Below are 20,171 nucleotides of genomic sequence, written 5' to 3'. Positions count from 1 at the left end.
ACTGATAGTGGACCCACGAAGGTCCCAGCGTCTTCTTAAACTGAGTGAGGCCCACAATGTCAATGTAGATGAGTTCAACAACCTTATCACCTTGAGTGGGACAGCTGGACTTATTTCCCATCACCCTCCGCATGATCCTGGAAGGACATGTTTGGCAACATATAGTCAAACAATTTCAAAGTCATCAAAAATAAGGCCATGAATATAGTAGTATTGGAAACGAATTCACATATAATGCATTTTTCTATGTGAATAATCAAGTGAATAAGTACAGCCAGAGAGGAGGTAGTGAAGCTGGCTTGTGGAGACAAGCAGGTGGGATTAATTTGTTTGGTCAAAAAACCTGCACAGCACAGCAGTTCACACTCCAGTGAGCTTCTACTCAATATTAGGCACATGCAAGATAAAATGTGTGTTTGTCAGGGCAATAAAACCCCAAGAAACGTTGTTTCGTGGTCAGTCAAATTAAATGTGTCCAAGCAAAAAAATGTAATTTCTTTTCCAGGCACAGTTCGTGGTGCACTGGTTAAAACAAACAATTCTTGAATGTACTTACTCTTTGAGCTCAGCCAGGGAAGCAGAGATGCGGATGTCATGGCCTAGTAGGTACAGCGTGGTTATGAGATCACTCCACTGGACCAATTCACCCAGTGGGCCGCCACTAAAGGCGTTTTCTGCAATCTTAAAGCCTGACTCTTTAGTTAGCAGGCCCAAATGGACCAGGACCTGACAGGACAGACAGGAACAATGACAAGAGTTGGGAAGTAGTACAATAAAAATTGGTTTCCAAATAGGGACTGTTGGCTCAAGATTTCCTGTATGGTGTTCTCTTCTATGTTGAGTAAGGTTCACTGGAGACTCCATTTGTGTGAACGTAAAATGTGGTTTGTCTTTATATGTATAAAATTGGACTCAAATCTGCTTCAATAAAGTTAATGTTGTTTTGCTCTAGCGCCAACCCATCTTGGGAATATGATGTAACTGAAGCACAAGGCAGGTCAAATGGGAGTGTGAGTGCATTATTTAAAAGTGCGAACTGGCAGCTGCTTGTGACACAATGGAATATCCATGTCAGTCCTTTCACTAGATGGAAAAGACAATCAAAAATAGCTGTGATATTCTTCTAAATGTAAGCTGGTACATTTTTTATGACGGAAGTCTCCTCAGTGTAACACATTTAAAAACAAAATAACTTAAAATAGGGGTGTGAAAGAAAGGAGGGAGGTACCACTAAAGCCAATTTTAGAAGTGCATATTCAAATAGCTGCATTAAACTGTGAGACGCACCGCAGAGCAACATCAGTTATTGCTTTGCACGACTGTGAGCGCCGTTCCGCTGCTTGGGCCGAAGCACTACCTTCTTTCTCCTACGCTTGGTCAGGTTCTGCTTGGCAGCCAGCGATCGAATGGCACGGACCCATGGCTCAGCCATGCGTTTGATCCTCAGCATCATCCAGCGGAACTCTTCCCGCTTAGACATCATACGGTACAGCTCTTCAAAACTGGTCCGGATTTCTGCCTGCATATGTTAATGTTACACAAACAAATGTGAGCCAAAACAAATGTGTGCACATACTTCAACATGAACTTCTGGCTAACCATGAGATACATTTCTGCATGCACTGACTATACAATATATTCAAATATCTTTAGTACCCAGAGAAACCCTAGGGATATACTGTATATCGGTTATCAACCGCAATATATTCGGTACATATCGCCAATCCCTACAATAATGAATACATTTGGACAGAGAATGGCAGAATGAAAGACAAGGGGATGATTGACGCAATCACCGGGGCCAGCTCCTAAAATGGCTGGAACATGGTTGCAGCGGCACATTTACATCTCTCATCACGACAGGAAATCACTTCCGTGGGCTGAACCTATTAAAATCCAGGCCTGAATTAAAATCTCCAAAGCCTGTCAAATGGCAGTTCCCCACCATGGAGGGCTCAGCAGTGTTGATGCAACCAGAGGGGATGAAGAGTGATTAATATTGATTCACCCGCAGCGGTGAAACAGGGCCTTATTTTCCAGTGCTTATACCATGGACTGTGCACAGGCCTGTCAGCCCAGAGAAATGCTCTAAGTGGGATTTGAGAGAGCTTTCGCATGGGCAAGGATATAAAATCATTATTCCCGATTCGTCCCAAGGCCCCTTCACTTTGGCTTTGGCAATGGAAGCTTCTCAATCCTTTTTATGCTGTTGAGGCATACTGACACTTGGATTAGACTATTTGTCCATTACTGCCCTCCTTGAAAATTTGATCACCACAATAGAACTTTGTGGCCACAAACCTAAAGTCTTTTTAGGCACTAATGTATTCAAACTCTGCCCATACACTTAGCTCAAGTGCATGTGGTGTTTTGATGGTCCAAACAATAACTCCGAGGGTGTCTTTTCTCCAGCTGTGTAACATAATACAGAATGAACGATGGGAGTGGTACTAAAAATCAAGTGAGATGTTATTAAAAAACAATACTAAACACTCATATATTCTGTCTGGGAACCTGACTGCTTTTCTAAACTATACAGTATATTAATATAAAGAAGCAGTTTGCTCGCCGACTTGTACAAACAAACAAGAGTTGATGTGAATTCTCTAGAAATACTATGGTGTGTGTTTACAGATGCTATGTGTCACACCTGTCCCCTCCTATCAATGTCTTCATTCAGGCTTTTTGTCCTCCAAGGCAGGCGGGGACACCAGTTCTCCACCTATGAAAAACGAAACGACTCAGATGTAGTGCACTTAAAGGAAACATTACCAGTTAATTTGTCATATGTTTCTACTGTACTCCTCAAAGCGCAACATTCATAAAAGCACCGATGCAAGCCCTCGGCTGCTGACATGCTGTTTGATCTGGATCGCCCCCATTACAAATCAGAATGTGGCAGTCCCCAAGCAAACATTTATACAAGGCACAGGCCGCGTATTTGAACTTGAGTGTGCAGGCTTATGAAATATCAGATGGGCTTATTGGGCCCGATGATTTCCGCGTTCACAGAATTGATGACAGAGTAACGAAATTGGCCAATTTTTTTTTACTGTTGAACGCGGAATCTCGTGGAAATTGACTTGAAATTGAAATTGAGTGTACTTGCCCAGCGGATGGCTCAATCGCGGTGGATACAAATAGTAAACAGCCCCCCTTTCTGAACAAAACAGGTTGAAACGGCAATAAACGCTACCGGTGAAAGTTGGCAAAATCTCCTCTTACAAATTGTGTATGGAAGCTAGCGGGGATTAGCTTAGTTTAGCATACTTGTGTGGTTGTGTGTGACTTCTCGTTGTGAGCAGAAGGAACGTTCATGTGGGGGAGTATTTCCACGGCAGATAGCTCAATCGTGGGGAGTTAGCAGGTGTTAGCTTAGTTTAGCACGCTCGTGTGGTGGTGGAATGCGTGTGTGTGACTTGGGCTCCGTGAGTATATTTTCTCTATGTTGTTTTGCGTCTTTAATCTAAGGAAGGTTTTACAATGCTACAAAAAATACAAGGAACACATTTATTTGTGAATGCATCTTGTCTTAGCCGCAAACAGACTAACATTCTCCACGCACACGGAACACGTACGCACTTCCGTGACCGAAATTGGGAAATTGGGGCCCTAGGTTAATAGGCGCCAACTACAGCTGTTTTTGTCCATGCAGTACATCCTACCATGGTGACAGTGAAATGACTTCAATAGACTGGTGGACAAACTGGATGGAGACGTAGTTGGTACTCCAGGATTCATGAGAAGAACTTGGGCTCTTTATTAATTTATTATCGTCTGTCCCACTTCTATTTCAAGAACAAACACATGCTTCCTACACATGAACCTAGTTAGTTATTGCCATAACTAAACTACCTGTATGTATCAATCAGAATGAATGGACTTTTAACCTTAATTTTGACTGTATGACATAGACATACTTTGAGCAATTTTATTACACATTCCATATTTATGGGAACAATTTACTGTACATCAAAACTAAGGTTATGTTATGTTGCACCCCAGTGAGACAACCTTTCAGATGTTTACACTCACCTCGCTGAGGTAAATGAAAAAGGAGCAGGTGGACCCATCCACACCATAACTCGAATAGCAGGAGTCTGAGCGCCACATCTCCTTCATCCACTGAGGAAGAGAATTAAAAGGCAAGATGACTGCAAAAATATTTGGTGAGGCTTGAATACTGGATAAATATAGTCAAGTAAATACAATCCAAACATGTGCAGTAGCTGCAGTATGGAAGATACAAAAAGGACGACAGAGAAAATTTGTTTTCGTGCAAGTAAAGCACCTCTGCAGATATCGCTGCTTTACTAATTCATCAACAAGCACATTTGCAATGACCACAGAGTTAAGCAAGTGTGAAATTGTGTTTTTGTCTATGTACAAATGGTGTACTTAATTCACCTTGATCTTGCCCTCGCAGTGAGGAAAGCCATCCAAAGGAGGCAGCTCACACTTTTCCTGGGCTCCATTTAGAAGATCTAATCAGAGGGAGATTGAAAGGGAGAAAAAAATCAATAAGGTCAAAAGGATGGGTTCCAAATACTTTTACTGTCTGATTATCCTCAAATTTCAGAAATGCACTCGGAACTAAAATAAATAAATAGAGTCACTCGGGTATTTTCACAATATCTCTGCAAGTCAATATGGGGGCTGGATTAAAATTAATGGCTTAAAGGCTGGCTTGGCTGTAATATAATCGCCTTTTTTGACAACCCTCAGTGCTATTGACGTCATGACTCCTGCTTATTATTACCCATGTAACAATAATGCAGTGTAGCAAAAGGCATCAGGTTGGCATCATGTTAATTCCTGGCATCTTTTTTTTGTGCCACTGTATCACCTGACCGAGGGAGACTTAGTTCCCCGAAGCTCCCTGGCTGACTTTCAATGCAGTGTAAAAAGAAACAGAAGTGTGGAGATGATGCCAGACAAGTCCCACAAGCAAAAAAAAAAATCATGGAGTAGATGGAGAGCTTCCAAGAAGAGTTTACACCCACACCATTAAAAAAAGCATGTTTTTCCACTATGAAATCTTCATATTTACACACAAACATATAAAAAATCCCATCTGTTCAGTTCTGAGAAGTACTGTATTAATTGAACAACATGTTTATTATTATGGGTGTCAAAATGCAGTGCCTCATATGAATTACCTCATTTAGTTTCATGAGGACATCAGCATATTAGACACAGCACTCAGTATGAATGAATGCATAAATGTTGTGGCTCGACGGAGTTAGTCAATAATTGTCTTAAAATGTATGACATAACAGAAAAATGGCGCAGACAGGCAGTAAAGCCTAGTAACTGCAGCTTACTGATTCTCCACTGGCAAATACAAGCATGTGTTGAAGGACCCGCGTAATGCAGAACCACTGTCTATTGTCTTTGCTGAATAACATACAGTCTTCCTTTTATTATTTAACTGTTCTGTTCCAAGCTATTCCTTCAGCCTGTGTTTTGTTTGTAGAATTCCAGACAGCCGCACGGTGGACGGGTGGTTAGCATGTTGTCCACACAGTCAGTTGACCGGGAAGACCTCGGTTCGAATCTCCCCTTGGGCATCTCTGTGTGGAGTTTACATGTTCTCCCCATGCGTGCATGGGTCATTCCGTTATATACTGTATGACGGAATTTTAGATGAATAATTACGGCCACTAGGTTTTCTCCGGGTACTCCGGTTTCCTTCCACATTCCAAAAACATGCTAGGTTAATTGGTGACTCCAAATTGTCCATAGGTATGAATGTGAGTGTGAATGGTTGTTTGTCTATATGTGCCCTGTGATTGGCTGGCGACCAGTCCAGGGTGTACCCCACCTCTCGCCCGAAGACAGCTGGGATAGGCTCCAGCACCCCCGCGACCCTTGTGAGGATAAGCGGTAGAAAATGAATGAATGAATTACAGCCACTGTTCATTTTGTGACAAACATGTCTCCATACAATTCTGCCTCAAGATAAATATCCACCCAATATTCATTTTATTTAATGCTGTCCACAAATAGCTGACTTTCTAGCTGTCATTTCTTAAAGTGTAAAATTACAACCACAAGGGCAGAGCAGGATGCTGATAGGCACTTCATCGTTCAGAGAAGCCACTCCATCATGAGTGTTAAAGCCACCAGGAAAATATTCCCTTCACTTTAATCAAGCAGGAGCAGAGCCACTATTATGGTGCAGCTAAATATAGAGCAAGTGCCTTCAGATTCAAACACAGAGGCCGGAGTGTTGGTTGAAATCAGTGGTGTGCAAACTGTGGTTTGCAATTGATTTTCAACGGGCCCGTGACAAAGTTTTAAAATATAATTTACTAAGGCCTGCATATAATACGTACGTATATTCTTAGTTTTGTACTTCTTAAACACGAGACGGAGCAAGAGAATCCCTCTGGCTCCGCTGGTAGAAGCTGGACAAAGTAGCCAAGGCTTCCCCACTTGGGCTGCTTCCCCTGCAACCTGACTTTGGATAAGCGGAATAGGATGGACGGCACTATGTAAAGAGAATGTTGGCACTGTTAACAAATAACACAAAGCTTTGTCTTTGTCTACTGTACTTAAGAAGCAATCGAAATAAAGCTGTCACAGTGAGGTGAAAGGAGAGTGAATTGATGAGCTGAAGAGTGATGTAACAGTCCGGAAAACCAGTGGGAGAAAACAGATGAGATCATTCATACAACTTTACGAGGAAATCTTATTTGACAAACCCAAAATTGAATTGAGGACATCTGGTTTGTTACATCTGCTTTGTTTTTGATTTTCTTGTGTTCCTTGCAATCTACGCAGCTGCTAACTGATGCCTGACACTGAAGTGAAACATTTCCCTCCGATAACCCAAAAAGAAAAAAAAAACAGACTATTTATTTGAACACACACAGAGCATGATGAATTCTGGTACAAGCCACAATACTCCAGAGATTTCAACAAAGATGCCTCATCATCCATTAACATGATTTGGTGGAAATAAAAGCCAGAACGGGGTGAAAAGTGCAGATTTTCCTCGTCCAAGGGTTCTCTGGCGTTGTAGAGTCTTGTGCTAATTTTAGATCAAATCACAGTTTGGGCTGTGAGTTGTGTTGCAAGGTGAAATCTTTCACACTGCGTGATTACAGGATGCTTTGCATTTCTGGACAAGTTGTACGGCAGGTTGGAGTGGGAGTGGAATGAATAAGGAGTTGTGTTGCTGCTTCTGAAAATCATGAAGATGCAATAGCACTGCACTGCATATGCAAAGCCTGAGAATTGTTTTGCACTCACTGCTGGTTGAGACAAGCTTTCCGCCAAAGGGTTATTAAAGTAGAGGGGCTTCCCAGCATGGAAAAAAATGCTTTCATTTGGCCAAAATATGTGTCATGCTCCTTGTGGTACACATAAGGTTTCCACAATAAGGTCCTTGATAATAAAAAATATACAACCCAATGTATTTCCCCCCCTTTCTCTGTTTCCTTGTTTAAAAAATGCTTGTAATAAATCTTTTATGCTACAGAAAATCAGATGAATGCACATTGTTCTCTATAAGACATCCACAAGATGGATTAGGGATTTGCAACACAAGCAGCTCAGGGACACGAGAAAATCTTGATTAGGTCCCATCATTGCAGAGCTATGACTCATATTGCTTTCATTTTCCATTCTACAGAAAGCTGCAGAGATGTGACAAAAGAAGGACATTTGGGATGTCTGACACTGAAAAAGATGGTTATTGTGGTGAGAGTTTCGACTAAAATGAGGAAGGAAAGCAGGAAACGTGCATTTCCTGTAAATGGTATTAAAATTGCAGTGGTGGTGAACAACCACAAGTCAGCCACCAAGGTGCACAATAGCACATCACAAGTTGATCTCATGTTGCTTTCTACTGGTGTTCAGATGTGTTTGGTAGCTCATATTGCTGCATGACCGCGGGGGCAGGATAGGAGTTTACGAGGACAAACACAGTACTGGCACATAAACACAACTTTTGAAGTGACATCCACAAAGCTGAAGAATACTTAGTGGTTCTTTTAGAGTTGGGACACTATAGAAGATATTCTAGACAGGGAATCTTTTCATCATCTTTATTATGTGTGTGTGTGTTTTTAATTCACAGAACGATGAACAACTCTGTATCTGTCTCCTTCCTTCCCTGTAATATACAGTGTCCTGATGGCTAAAAAAAGCTGCAAGAACTTTGACAAAGATCTTCAAGTGCAAAGGCAGCATCTGTTATAATAGGATTGAACATTGAAGAATATAGAGAAATCCCACACATATTACCTGATTGTGTCACAGAAATAAGCCCATGGTTCTTCCTTTTATTTAAAACAAAATGGTGAAGTAGTGTAAGGGTTAGTTACCCTTTTTGTATCAAGAAATTAAATTAATATGCAGTTTTTCATCATCCTAAACAAGGAAGGAAGAAATAAGATACAACTCTCTTGCTAAAACAAATCTTTTTAAATGCCTCTATTCATTTTACATTACGCTGAAGGATGATGGGATTCATGAGAGTGGTTCTGTGTCAATGCACCCAGCATCTGTCAGCCACTTGAGTGTTTTTTTGTTGTGTACTTATTAGTATTGATCTGGACACTGGGCAAGTTAACAGGCTTTTCAGAACATAATGAAGACCGCACGCTCCCATATAAAACCTAAGAGGGCCCTGAGAGAGCATTTTTCCTGGCAGATCAAATTCTAAATATTCCACAGCTCGGCTGTTGAAGGTCTTTTGAGACCTGAAACAATCAGCACCTGCAGAAATAGTGCCCTTGTCTGTCGAGAATATGAGACCTTGAATCTCATCTTTCACTGGATCAATGTGTGGAAGAATGCATGGACACAGTGCTCGTATAGAAAGGACACAGATAAAAGTATTGTCAGTGGGTTTGAAAAACATGTCATGGGGACTGGGGGGGGGAAATGGCGAGAAACAGGCAAGACGTTAGATAGCAGAAAATCTGAATGTTTATTGTTTTAACTAGGGGCATCACCGATTATGATGCATTTTTGTTTACACATTTTGTCTGGCTGTCATTTCCTCTCTACCTTGTTTTTGTCCCACGGGCGAGCTACAATTAGCTATTAAATTCATCATATACATCAGTGAAGCCATTTTTTTCACCATAGACTGACAAAGGAGGGAAAAAACTGTTCTGAAATCTATATTTTCAGCTTGACTGAAATTTGCACCTACCCACATGCCTTCTGGACAAACGTGCGATGGTCAAGCAAGATAAGAACGAGGCTATTTTGCCACAAGATAAGTACAGTATGTCAGGAGGACTCTTTTGAGGTGATCGCAAATAAAATCAAACTTGTGCACCCAATGTGTGTTTTTAAAAGACACTGAAGGTGATGAAGATGGTTTAAATAAATGAAATGTCCAAAGCAAATACAACATTCAATTCCATAAAGAGTGAATGTAACCATCTGACCACCACTGTGTATTTGGTAACTTGACATCTTAAGGGGTCATTAAGCAATGAAAAAAAACCAACCATTTTGGAGATTACCAATCTCAAGGACGCAACACTGTAGCTGCTGTTTCTCAAAGTCAGCAGGAAGTAGCCGTTGGACTTACTGATGTGACGTACAACTTTATGCCAGAATCAGTCTCTGACACACGAGATTACTGGGAAAAAATGTATTCATCTGCGATGGAACCAGCCCACTCCCATGGCGGCCACTTGCCTGTACTCTTGATAGCAAATAGTAGGTGTATCCAGATTTTAATCTGTATAACTGCCTTCCAAGAAGGGACGGGCGGAGTAGCCGGGCCAAAACAGGAAACAGGGTTTACTGCCAATGACTCAAGCACTGTGCTAATTTATGCAGAACTCAAGCCAAGGCAAGTGAGTGTGACATCTCAATAAATATTTGTTACATGCTGTATTATATTATTATGGGAGTTTTTGTTTTGCTAACACAATGGTTATTTCTCCTTCTTTGTTCTTTGTTTCCAAGTCATTTATACATTATTCCTTTTTATGTATGACCTTCTCAGATGTGCAATTCATTAAACTTCAAATAATGCTGCATTAACATAACAGAGACAAATACAATCTTTGTCCAATCAACTGGGCTGAATTCATCTTCTCAATGCTGGCAGAAAAATCAATGAAACCGATAAAAGGGCCACATCACATCAACAAGGGATTATTTAAATTCTGGTATGTTCCGGAATTCAAGCTGGTAATAAGTGAAGTGTGCACTGCGCAAAAATTCCAAAGATTAGCTGATTGTATGCCATTCACTGACATAAACAGTAAATCCATCCTATAGCTCGCAATTCAATGAGTGACATACCTGCCACATTGACTTTTTCCGAATTGGCGGAGCTGGGTGTGGAGGGGCTGGAGCCATTGGTCAAATTAGTCCCTGTGCCATTGTAGATGTTTTCTACCTTGGACTCCAGCTTGGCCAGCCTCAGCATGATGTTATCCAACAGCACTGCAAGGGTCTTCTTCAGGTCTGGAAAAAATAAGCATCTTCTTACTCAGGCACAAAATTCTGAGTTATTGCTCAACCAATAAATAACAATGAATTTCTTTAAGATCGGATTTGCAGAGTGAATAATGGACTATTGATGCTAGTTCTAATAGACAGTTAGATGGTGTCTGTGATAAATAAGGCTCAAATTTTTTTTTTAATTATTACATTATGTATCAATACAACGAACACAAGCATGTAAATTACTGTTCTGTGCTTTGCCTAATACGGTGAACAGGAATATTTCAGTTCACACCAGCAGGCAGGCTGGCTCCGGCTCATTTAAATGTATACCCAAACGCTCCTGTGTTTGAGAATGACCTTGCAGTTTAATTTGCTTTTTTCCCCCCTTCATTCTTTCAGGAGTGCTGACCAGACAAAAGATACATTTTAAATGGAAAATGCAGCACAAAGAGGTATTCTGAAACAACTAACCATTACGGTTGTTTACACATTACACCTCGGCCTTATTCAGCCAGTGAAAATTGTTATGTTGTGACTTTTTCCTAATTGTACTCAGCCCAACACCGTGGCCTAGCTGCTGCAGTAAAAAAATGTCATTTTATTCCTTTCCAGTCTGAGTGTGTTCCAAGTACAGCGCTGCTCTGCACAACCTTCATCCAAGACAGGCCGATTCCCCGAAGAATCTTGTCACTCATATCATTCTGGTCTGTATGCCAGTGCTCATGGCGCCTTTGCCAATTTCTGTGATGTGATCAAAACTGGCATGACAAATGCAACACGGCAATGGAAAATGTGCCACTTGTGTGCGATAGACAAACTGTAATTATGTCATCTAAGGAAACCCAAACATGGTGTTCTCGCGTTATGGAACACTTCTCCTATATTCACCTCTTACACTGGTTTGCCTTAGCTCGAGGCTAAGCAGCAAGCCTGAGACTGGATATGAGGACATTTTCCAGGGTTAAAAAAAAATCGAATTCAATTTGGGAAAAATAAAACGAATTTCATAGGGCCCTAGTTTTACAAAAACAATACACCTAAAGGCATTTTTTACTCAGTGTTGCATCCACCTGTGTTGCAAAATATGCTGCCAGGTAATAAGCGGACTAATATCATACCTGACAACACATTTCTGTTCATTTCTGACTTTGGTAAGTAAAGGCTTTAAATAGTATTGTCATCCAAGATTATAGCGAGGGATCATTTCCTTAATAATTGAAAGAAGGGCACTAAATAGGGGACATCAGAGCAAGACATTCATTGTCATATCTGTAAGGCCAACCCACTGACAATGCCCTCCATATCTCAACCACACAACAGAACAAAAAAAAAAAAAGAGATAACCTTTCCCAGCACAACAAGGATTAGTGCAGCAGTAAAGGCTTATACCTTGCCCAGCCCCCTTTACGGCCTTTAGCAGAATCCTCTTGAATTGTGATATTAATTCTCTAAAGCAGAACAACCATACAAGCATCCAGGTTCAAAAGAGTCCCACAATTGCAGCTGAACTGCCCAGAGAAAAATAAGGTATCAGTGTCAGGTGACTTGTCACACCCAGCTGAACAGATCATCTTCAGTCTGGGAAAAGGAAAAATCCATGTCATGTCTGATTTGTTGTAAAGAAAAAAATGGTATCACTTTGCCTTGGGACAGGTCTCAGGTGGAGGGGATTTAAAGAGACTTCATGCAGCAGATTTCTCTAGCTGCCTAGAGGACGCCAACATTTGAACCTATGAATATCATTATGCTGTAGCCGGCCTTTACCTGCTTTCAGTCAGTAAGACGTTTGTGCATGTAACCCCGACCCCCACACTGTTACCTTCTTGTTGCTTCACACCAAGACCTGTTGTCCCAGTTTTTGTTAACTCTCAAACAACCATTCATGCTCACATTCACACTATGGACAATTTGAGTTCCCAATTAAACAAGCATGCATATTTTTTGTTACCTCATATGTTATAACACAGAATACACTCACCATAAGCTGTCATGGTGCCAACATAGGGTCCATCCATGACACTTTGGTTCTCCTCAGCCAGTGCTTTGATGTAGCGCTTGCTGAGGTCCAGGATCTGCTGTCGAAGCATGGCGCTGTTCTCATGGCTGGCCCGCTGCTGTATGGTGAAGTGTAGCAGCATCATGCCCCAGATGAACCCAAAGCTGACTAGGAAGAAGCCCAGCTTCTGGGATGACAGCTTCCACAGGAAAGGCGTAGCCATGCTCACAAGACAGCCAGTTGGAGGACACAGGGGCTGTGATTAAACTGCGGGATGGTTCCAGGGGCCCAGGCGGGGATCAGGAGGGGAGGTTAGGCATTGCTGTCCATTTGTGGGCCCGCGATGTTTGCTGTTGGGCGGTCATGTTGATCATCAAACAGCATCTCAATCTCAACTTGCTGCATTCTACTGTAGAAAAGAAGAGAACGTTGGATAATTTGTTGCATAATACAGCAGTATGTACTGGAATGCTTAATACTGGTTTTCTTGACAGTATCACATCTTATGTGATCTCATTTGTAAGTCAATATTATCCCTAGTAAACGGCATAATTCCATCCATTAAATCTGGCTTTCATACGATACTCTCTTTTGAATATGTTCATACATCAGCATTTCAGCAAAACAATATTATCTTTATGATTGATGCTGGTGAGGATACATGGAATTTATGAAGGTGTGTTTATAGCTCACACAAAAGAGCAAAAGTCAAACATTTACTCATTTGCTACATTAAAAAAAAAGAAATCTGCCGGGTGCAAACGGTCAGATGTAGGGTTCACAAATTCACATTCCTTTACTCTTCCTAACGTACATCAACAACCTTCCTCAAATTATGCTGATTTGCCCGCAGTGTCTCATTGGTAGATGAACAAGTTAGAAATTTTAATTTTCATCAAAAAATATGCAAAATGATACCAGAAGGCTGAGGTTTAACATATAGTGAATAAAAAACATTTACATTTAAAACATTTATATAAACAATAACTGGTCCTATATAGGCATCCGCCATGCTTTCTTTAATATTTCTTTAATAGAACGCAACGGAGTCACTGGCAACGCATTTGGCCGAGGCAAAAAATTGTTGCACACAATGCCAAACAAGATGGCCCGCAGTAATTATGAGGCTGGTAAATAGTTTACGCCGTCTAATGGGGACTCTTAGTGCTAGCTATACAGAGATAAATAAATGCCTCTCAGCAACATTCACTAGCACACAATTAAATCACGAGATGAAGACGTTTTAGGTCAACTGTAGCTGCACAGTGGAAAATGAATCGTGGGAAGGGCTTTGCTAAAAAAATACAATATTCATTTTTTATTTAAAGCAACAATGTGGCAGTTTGTGGTACTTGGAATGCGCGTATTGTCACAATAGTGGTGCTAACATTACAGGACAATTTCCTACAAACAATAATAAGCAGTGTTTATTTTATCCATCTTTTTTCCACTTTTCTGGGTGCTTAGTTTCGCTAGGGGTGCCCAGACTTCCCCGTCTCTGGCACTACATTCAACGATATGATCTTTAGCTTTTGACTAGGTCTTTACGCATGATCACAGCTGTCTCCCCCAGGCAAAAAACACTGACCAGATTGAACTACAGGGGTCCTGGGATTGACCCCTGGGGAATGCCACAGGTTATAGCCATTTGGTCTGAAAAAAAGTTCCTTCTAACATGATTACTCCTGTCCTCAGGATAGGACTTAAACCACTTTAGAGCAACACCACAGATTCCTATCCAGTTTTCTAACCTCTGTAATAAGATCACATGGTCGTGCCACTTTAAAGGGGACCTATTATGCTCATTTTTCGTCTCTTTGTATTGAGTTGTGGACTCCAAATGTGGCCTCCTTTTGTTTTCTGGTTAAATTATATTGTTATATAATGTTTGTTTGTTATATATTATTATATTGACACTCCTGGACTAAAAGGTTCTTTTTGCATCTTTTGTCATTTGAAGCTACAGTAATTAGCTTTATAATGTGTGTGAAACAAGCCTTTGTCTATGGAATAAACACTGCAATTCAATGAATTCATGAGAAAAGCCCTTGGCAGTAGTGCTCTGCAAACTGCAATGTTGATAACATCTGATGTCTCTCGCTTGGGACACTGTGGGATGAGTACTGTGAGCACTTGCTGGTTGGGTGCCTGCCGACAAGCACAAGAGCCTTCTGATTTTTTTTTTACCCCACTCAACCAGCTGAGTCTTCTGTTCAACCTTTGTTTTCAAGACTATAACCAATTACATATCTGCACAAAATGTTTGGTCACTAGTAGTAGATGGTAAACCAAAGCGCACAAACATTGGAGCTTCAGGGACCATAGAGAACATCCATCCAGCCACCCATTGTCCTCACTACAGTTGTGGGGGTATGCTGGAGACTATCCCAGCCGACAGGGTACAGCCTGGACTGGTCAGCAGGCAGTCCCAGGGCACATATAGACAAACAACCATTCACACTCACATTCATACCTACGAAGAACATGCAACCTCCACACAGAGATACCGAACAGCAATTCAAACCCAAATCTTCCAGATCTCCTAACTGTGTGGCCAACATGAACAAATCAACTAAATCATTCCCGACAAGCAGGAAACACACAATCACATCAAAGAGCAGTACTTCCTATTAGGTCTGGTGTACATTTTGGCCTGCCGCGGTCACTGCAGGAGCTGAGGGTTTATCTTTCCATGCATGCAAATTGAACTGGTTCACGGTAACGTCACAGGGATTTAAATAGCAATTGCGCATCATTGTCAAAATAATCAGGCTTTTATATCCTTCCAGTCAAGTTCTAATCAGATTGGTCTCTCACAAGCAATTGTCAGGATTGGCCAGATGGCTGAGCGAGGTAAGCGAAGTAAAGAGATACATAATAGGTTATAAAGGCTGTACCCCTTAGCAGATACAAAGTCCAACAACACAATGTTTGTAGCTCCATATCTGACAGTAGGGATTGTGCTCTTGGGGTCATATTCAGCATTTTTCTGCCTCCAAACACACAAGAGTCGGTCATGTCTACAATGTGTAAAACAAGTTTTCTATGCTCTTAAAATATTCAATTTATTAATATCAAATCCTACTTAGCAAAAATTAACTCATCACGGTGGGTCTAGAACAGGGGTCTCAAACTCAATTTACTTGGGGGCCACTGGAGCTGGGTCTGGGCGAGACTGGGCCGCATCAGGTTTTCAAAAAAAAACGCATTTATTAAAAACAGAAAAATGAATAAACTTTGCTTTGGTTTCGATTTTCTACAATAAAAGCTCTGATAAAACATTCCACTGTTCTCAAATATCTTAATTTTTATTTTTCTGCACAAAATGAGATGAAAAATAAATAAATAAATCAAGAATAAAGAAAATCAATCAATCAGTAATAAATAAATATAATAATAATAATAATAAAATGGCAAATAATAAAAACTTAAGAAACCACATATAGTTGGTAGGTAGACAAATTATTTTTTTCAGATTAAAATTAACAAAGCATTATTAGAGCCCTGTAGACATGACAAAACACGACTATAGTCACATTTATAAATTTTTTATTTACAACATATTGCTCAACTGCAGGGTCTTGAGACACATGCTAACTCGCAAACTAGAGAGCTAGCGACCTAAACGGTAGCCTTCAAGTTATTTCCTTTAAACTTAAATAGCCAAAAACTTACCACTTCCACACAGATAGGGAGGTTAACTATTAACAGTTATTTAACCTTTAACATGAACATTAATCAAACGTAATAATTTTTTCTGGGTACATGATACCATACAGCATCCATATCAAACTTGCGCGGGCCGCACTAACATTAAACTTTCATATCAAGGCGGGAGCCTCAAACTAGTGTCCTGCGGGCCACATTTGGCCCGCGGGCCGCGTGTTTGAGACCCCTGGTCTAGAACCAATTAGCCGTGATAAACGTGGGATGTGTATGTTAATAGTTTTGAAGTTTCGCACTGTAGGTGAGGCGGTCAATCAGGCTCTGGATGGTTTCCAGGTTCACTTCCAACCTAAAACTCTGAACTAGCTCCCGTGAACGAAAATAACATGCGTTAAGAGTGTGTTGCAGAACAAGACCAAGTAGCTTAAAGTGCTCTTGATGCAGGTTGCATCATCAATTATGGATCCAGTATGAAGTTGTATCTATTTTTCTCCTCAATATAAATAGACTGTCACAGAGGCTGATGTCGTACTCTCGGGTGAATTCACAAACAGAAAGCTGTCAGGAGAACTGGTGCTCTTAAAATAGGGTACTGTCATTGTGACTTGGACTCTAACACGCCAGAAAAGTCAGTTTGCGCCTAGAAACAAAACTGCATTGTTTGTACATTCTGCATAAAAATCGTCTCCTCTGACTGAAATCAGTATTGATATCCAAGAAGCTCTAGCTTACTTCTTGGTGACCAAAGGAGACGTGCAATTGATACTAGACCCCTGCTTCCATGGAGACCAGTGTGACTTTGCATCTTAATAGACCTGGTCATAAACGCCCCGCCTCTTAATTATTCATTAGCTTCTCCAGAGGAACGGCAGCACCAACAATTTTGCCACCTTGTTGGGGTTAATATGGAGTAACCAGAAATTGATGGCTAACACCACCAACTGACAGACACTGTAAGAAGCCACATTCACAAAGTTCAGTTGGGCTCAAGCTAAGTTTGACTTCAGTTTCAGTAGATGCTTGCAATGGTCAACATGTACAGAAAGTCAGGGCATGAATTATAGAAGGCTGATCTAGGAAGTTCTATTATCATGAGCTCAAACTAATTTACATGCCAACCACACGACTCCTGAATGTGTTATTTGTGAATCAAATGACACTGTAGGAGACAAAGCAATAGGTACTACTTGTTTGGAAATGCAAAACGAACCAAGGCTACAAATTCAAGCAAAGACCCATTTCAATTAGTTAACAATGTCCAGTCTCCAGGCTTGGGGACGCCCCATCACTACTTCACAGACATAATAATATGCCATTTAACTAATGCAGTCAATCCATGATACAGAGAGCAGAGGAGAATTGTAAACACATAACAGAAATTACATAGGTCAAGGTATAGACTAGGGACGTCCCGATGCGGTCTTCAGGATCAGCTGCCGATTCGCTGTATTTTCAAGATCGGATAACATTAGCTTCCACCACAAGATCGGGCCAATCTGGTTGCTGTATAACGTTCATAACTCTGTAACTCGGTAATAAGAGTGGGTGTGAAGCTGGTTACCAGTTCACACCCCCAAGCGCAACACATTGGATGTTGGGCTCCGTAGCTATAGCGAATCTATTTTAAAAATTGGATCAGACCAGAAGCCAAATGTGGATCTGGACATGCCTTGTATAGACATGTTCTATAGGAATGTTATCCTTAAATTTCAGTAGAGTGGTGTCCCAGATTTGCATGGTTGTGAATGCTGAATCACAAATATATAGGGATCCATTGTACTTTTGTTGCCATTCAGAAAATAAAATTGTTTTCCTCAAAAAAATGTTGTTGTATGAACAAAATGACAACTTTTCTTTTGAAAAATTTAAACATCTTCACCTAACTGCCAACACAGTTGCTGTCCATGAAGCTAACTGAGCTGTAAAGCTGCAACACTAATACATATCTGTACAAATATATGTACAAAGTCAGGTTCCTGGAGGCCCCCCGAGTGTGCTCAACTCTGTTCTGGTTGTTCTCGTACCGTTCTGGTTGACAGGTCACGTAAAGACTCAGCAAACACAGTCAAGGTAAAGGTAACGATTCAACATTCAAGGCTGGGGGGAAAGTGCAAATGAAGAGAAACAGCGCTTCATGTAGGAGAGTATTTCCTATACATACATGTCACACAAGTATCTGAGCATAAACAGACAAAAAATGTCACTCCGAATCATAGGTATTAAAATTACATACAAGACATAGCAATACTGCACAAATATAGTTAGGTTGAGCCGCACAGAGCTAAACATTACTGTGTTAATGTTTCCAATCAAGCCTCCTCTCACCCTGTTCATCCGGATGTTAGGTTCAGGTGTTGAACCTAAAATCTGGTCTTGGCAAGGCAGCCACAAACCCCACTTAGGCATTCACATTCAATCCCAATTAAATGCAAGTGGTGTTATTTCTTTATGTACACAATGCAAGTGATGATGCTTAAATCAATATGACAAACTATTATTTGAAGTGTAAGAAAATCTATATTTATCCCGCAATCTGGACATGTAAATACTATCTTTTAAACGACAGTGAAGAAGCGTAATCGCCAACTGAAGGACGATGTGTAATATATCAGTCTGATATGAATTTAAAGAAAAACTGCACCTCTGCCATGGCATTAGCACCGATACATGACCTGAGATAATGATGCCGCTGCAGGTGAGCATACAAATATTTACCTGTATTGCTAACATGCTACGTTAGCTAATACACCTGCTGTGTAAAAAAAAACAATAGAAGCCCTGCCCGCGACGGAAAACGACTGACCGGCACTCGCAGTGAAAACGAGCTCGCACAAATGTTAGCTTCACGACTCGGTGTCCCTTCACCGAAAAGCGCACTATCAACTGCTGTAAAGGACAACAGCAACGTCTGGGGGGCTTTGAGTTGGCCTCGGTCGACCACCTCTCATTCCATAACGAAACAAGAACCCCTGCAATGACAAGTCAACAAGCGCAACAAAAACAAGCTCAGGATCGGCTACTAAGTGCGTACTATGAACCTACCCTTTTGTGTCCCTTTCTGCTGGGAGTCGATTCGACGCAGCACATGCGATAAATGGACAAAACATCCGGGAAGAAACGCGAAAGAATATGTTGCTGACTGGATGCTATTCCAGCTACAGCGCACGAGCCTCCCTGTTTGCTCTGCCCACCAGCAAGAAAGCGAGTCTAGGAGCCGTCTGCATATTTCCATACCCTGCTGAAGCACACAACAATGCAGCACATTGTGATAAATTAATTAAATGCATTCCATTTCTTGTTGATTGAAATGTATAATTTATTGTTGGATACAGCTAACGTTTGTGTTTATTTATTGTACACGAAAGGGGTTTTAGACGCAAAAGTGGGGATTGAAAAATCATGACAATCTCTGAGTGTCCTTTCAATGAAATCCTTGTGTTTACTGCCACCTTGTGGTAGATAGCTACACACGGGCAAGCCGCACTGGGCAATCTGGTGGGCGGATCGATACAAATGTCATTAGTATTGCATTGCAAATTGGTTGACAAGCGCCCTATAAATTGGAATTTTTTTTTGGAAAGTTATGGTCTATTTTCACAAGTTATTCATAGGTTTGTGCTATATTTCATTTTGAAATGACTAAGAAAATGAATAAGGAAATCATATGGTGTGCTAGTTCATACGGTTGTATTGCTACATACAGTATTGTTACATTGTCCAGTTGATAGAAATATGTTGTTTTTTTTTGTCAAAAGTCCGTGTCTTGTTTTTATTAATGCTCCCAAAATCATTCGATGAGCATGTGAAAGTATTGGTATCCGCATTTGGTTTGTATTTACTTGGTATCGGGTCACAATACTCAGCAGTGAAGTGCGCCCCCTTGTGTTTGAATGCAGAGATTCCGATTTGTCATTGTGACAAGACAATTTGGGCAGCGTTTAGTAAATTTGTAAAAATGTGGAAAAAATACGTCAAAAATTCTACAATGATATATTCATGTAAAAGTACAGTTATTTTCGCGAAATCTTACAAAAAAATATACACACCCTTCAAACCAAGTATTTGCAACACCTAATTACAG

General features: G+C 40.8%; 1 protein-coding gene across 2 annotated transcripts in view; it reads right to left on the bottom strand.

Annotated features, from left to right (window-relative positions):
* The window catches only part of mgat5 (alpha-1,6-mannosylglycoprotein 6-beta-N-acetylglucosaminyltransferase), a 45,394-nt gene extending 26,115 nt beyond the window's left edge, over positions 1–19,279 (bottom strand). Inside the window, exons 1-9 of one of the 2 annotated variants that reach the window (XM_058050643.1) lie at positions 19,133–19,279; positions 12,407–12,833; positions 10,282–10,446; positions 4,408–4,484; positions 4,036–4,125; positions 2,651–2,722; positions 1,358–1,519; positions 557–726; positions 3–137 (exon numbers count right to left, since the gene is read on the bottom strand). In XM_058050643.1, coding sequence (XP_057906626.1) covers positions 3–137; positions 557–726; positions 1,358–1,519; positions 2,651–2,722; positions 4,036–4,125; positions 4,408–4,484; positions 10,282–10,446; positions 12,407–12,647 — 1,112 coding nt within the window. In that variant the 5' untranslated portion in view covers positions 12,648–12,833; positions 19,133–19,279. The remainder of the gene's footprint in view (positions 1–2; positions 138–556; positions 727–1,357; positions 1,520–2,650; positions 2,723–4,035; positions 4,126–4,407; positions 4,485–10,281; positions 10,447–12,406; positions 12,834–19,132) is intronic. The other variant, XM_058050644.1, reaches the window with a different exon arrangement.
* Between the last annotated feature and the right edge of the window lie 892 nt (positions 19,280–20,171).

The sequence above is a fragment of the Doryrhamphus excisus genome, chromosome 16 (assembly GCF_030265055.1).
Source record: "Doryrhamphus excisus isolate RoL2022-K1 chromosome 16, RoL_Dexc_1.0, whole genome shotgun sequence".
Classification (NCBI taxonomy): domain Eukaryota; kingdom Metazoa; phylum Chordata; class Actinopteri; order Syngnathiformes; family Syngnathidae; genus Doryrhamphus; species Doryrhamphus excisus.
Note: the sequence above shows the minus strand (reverse complement) of the source record. Positions and strands in the feature narration are given on the sequence as shown.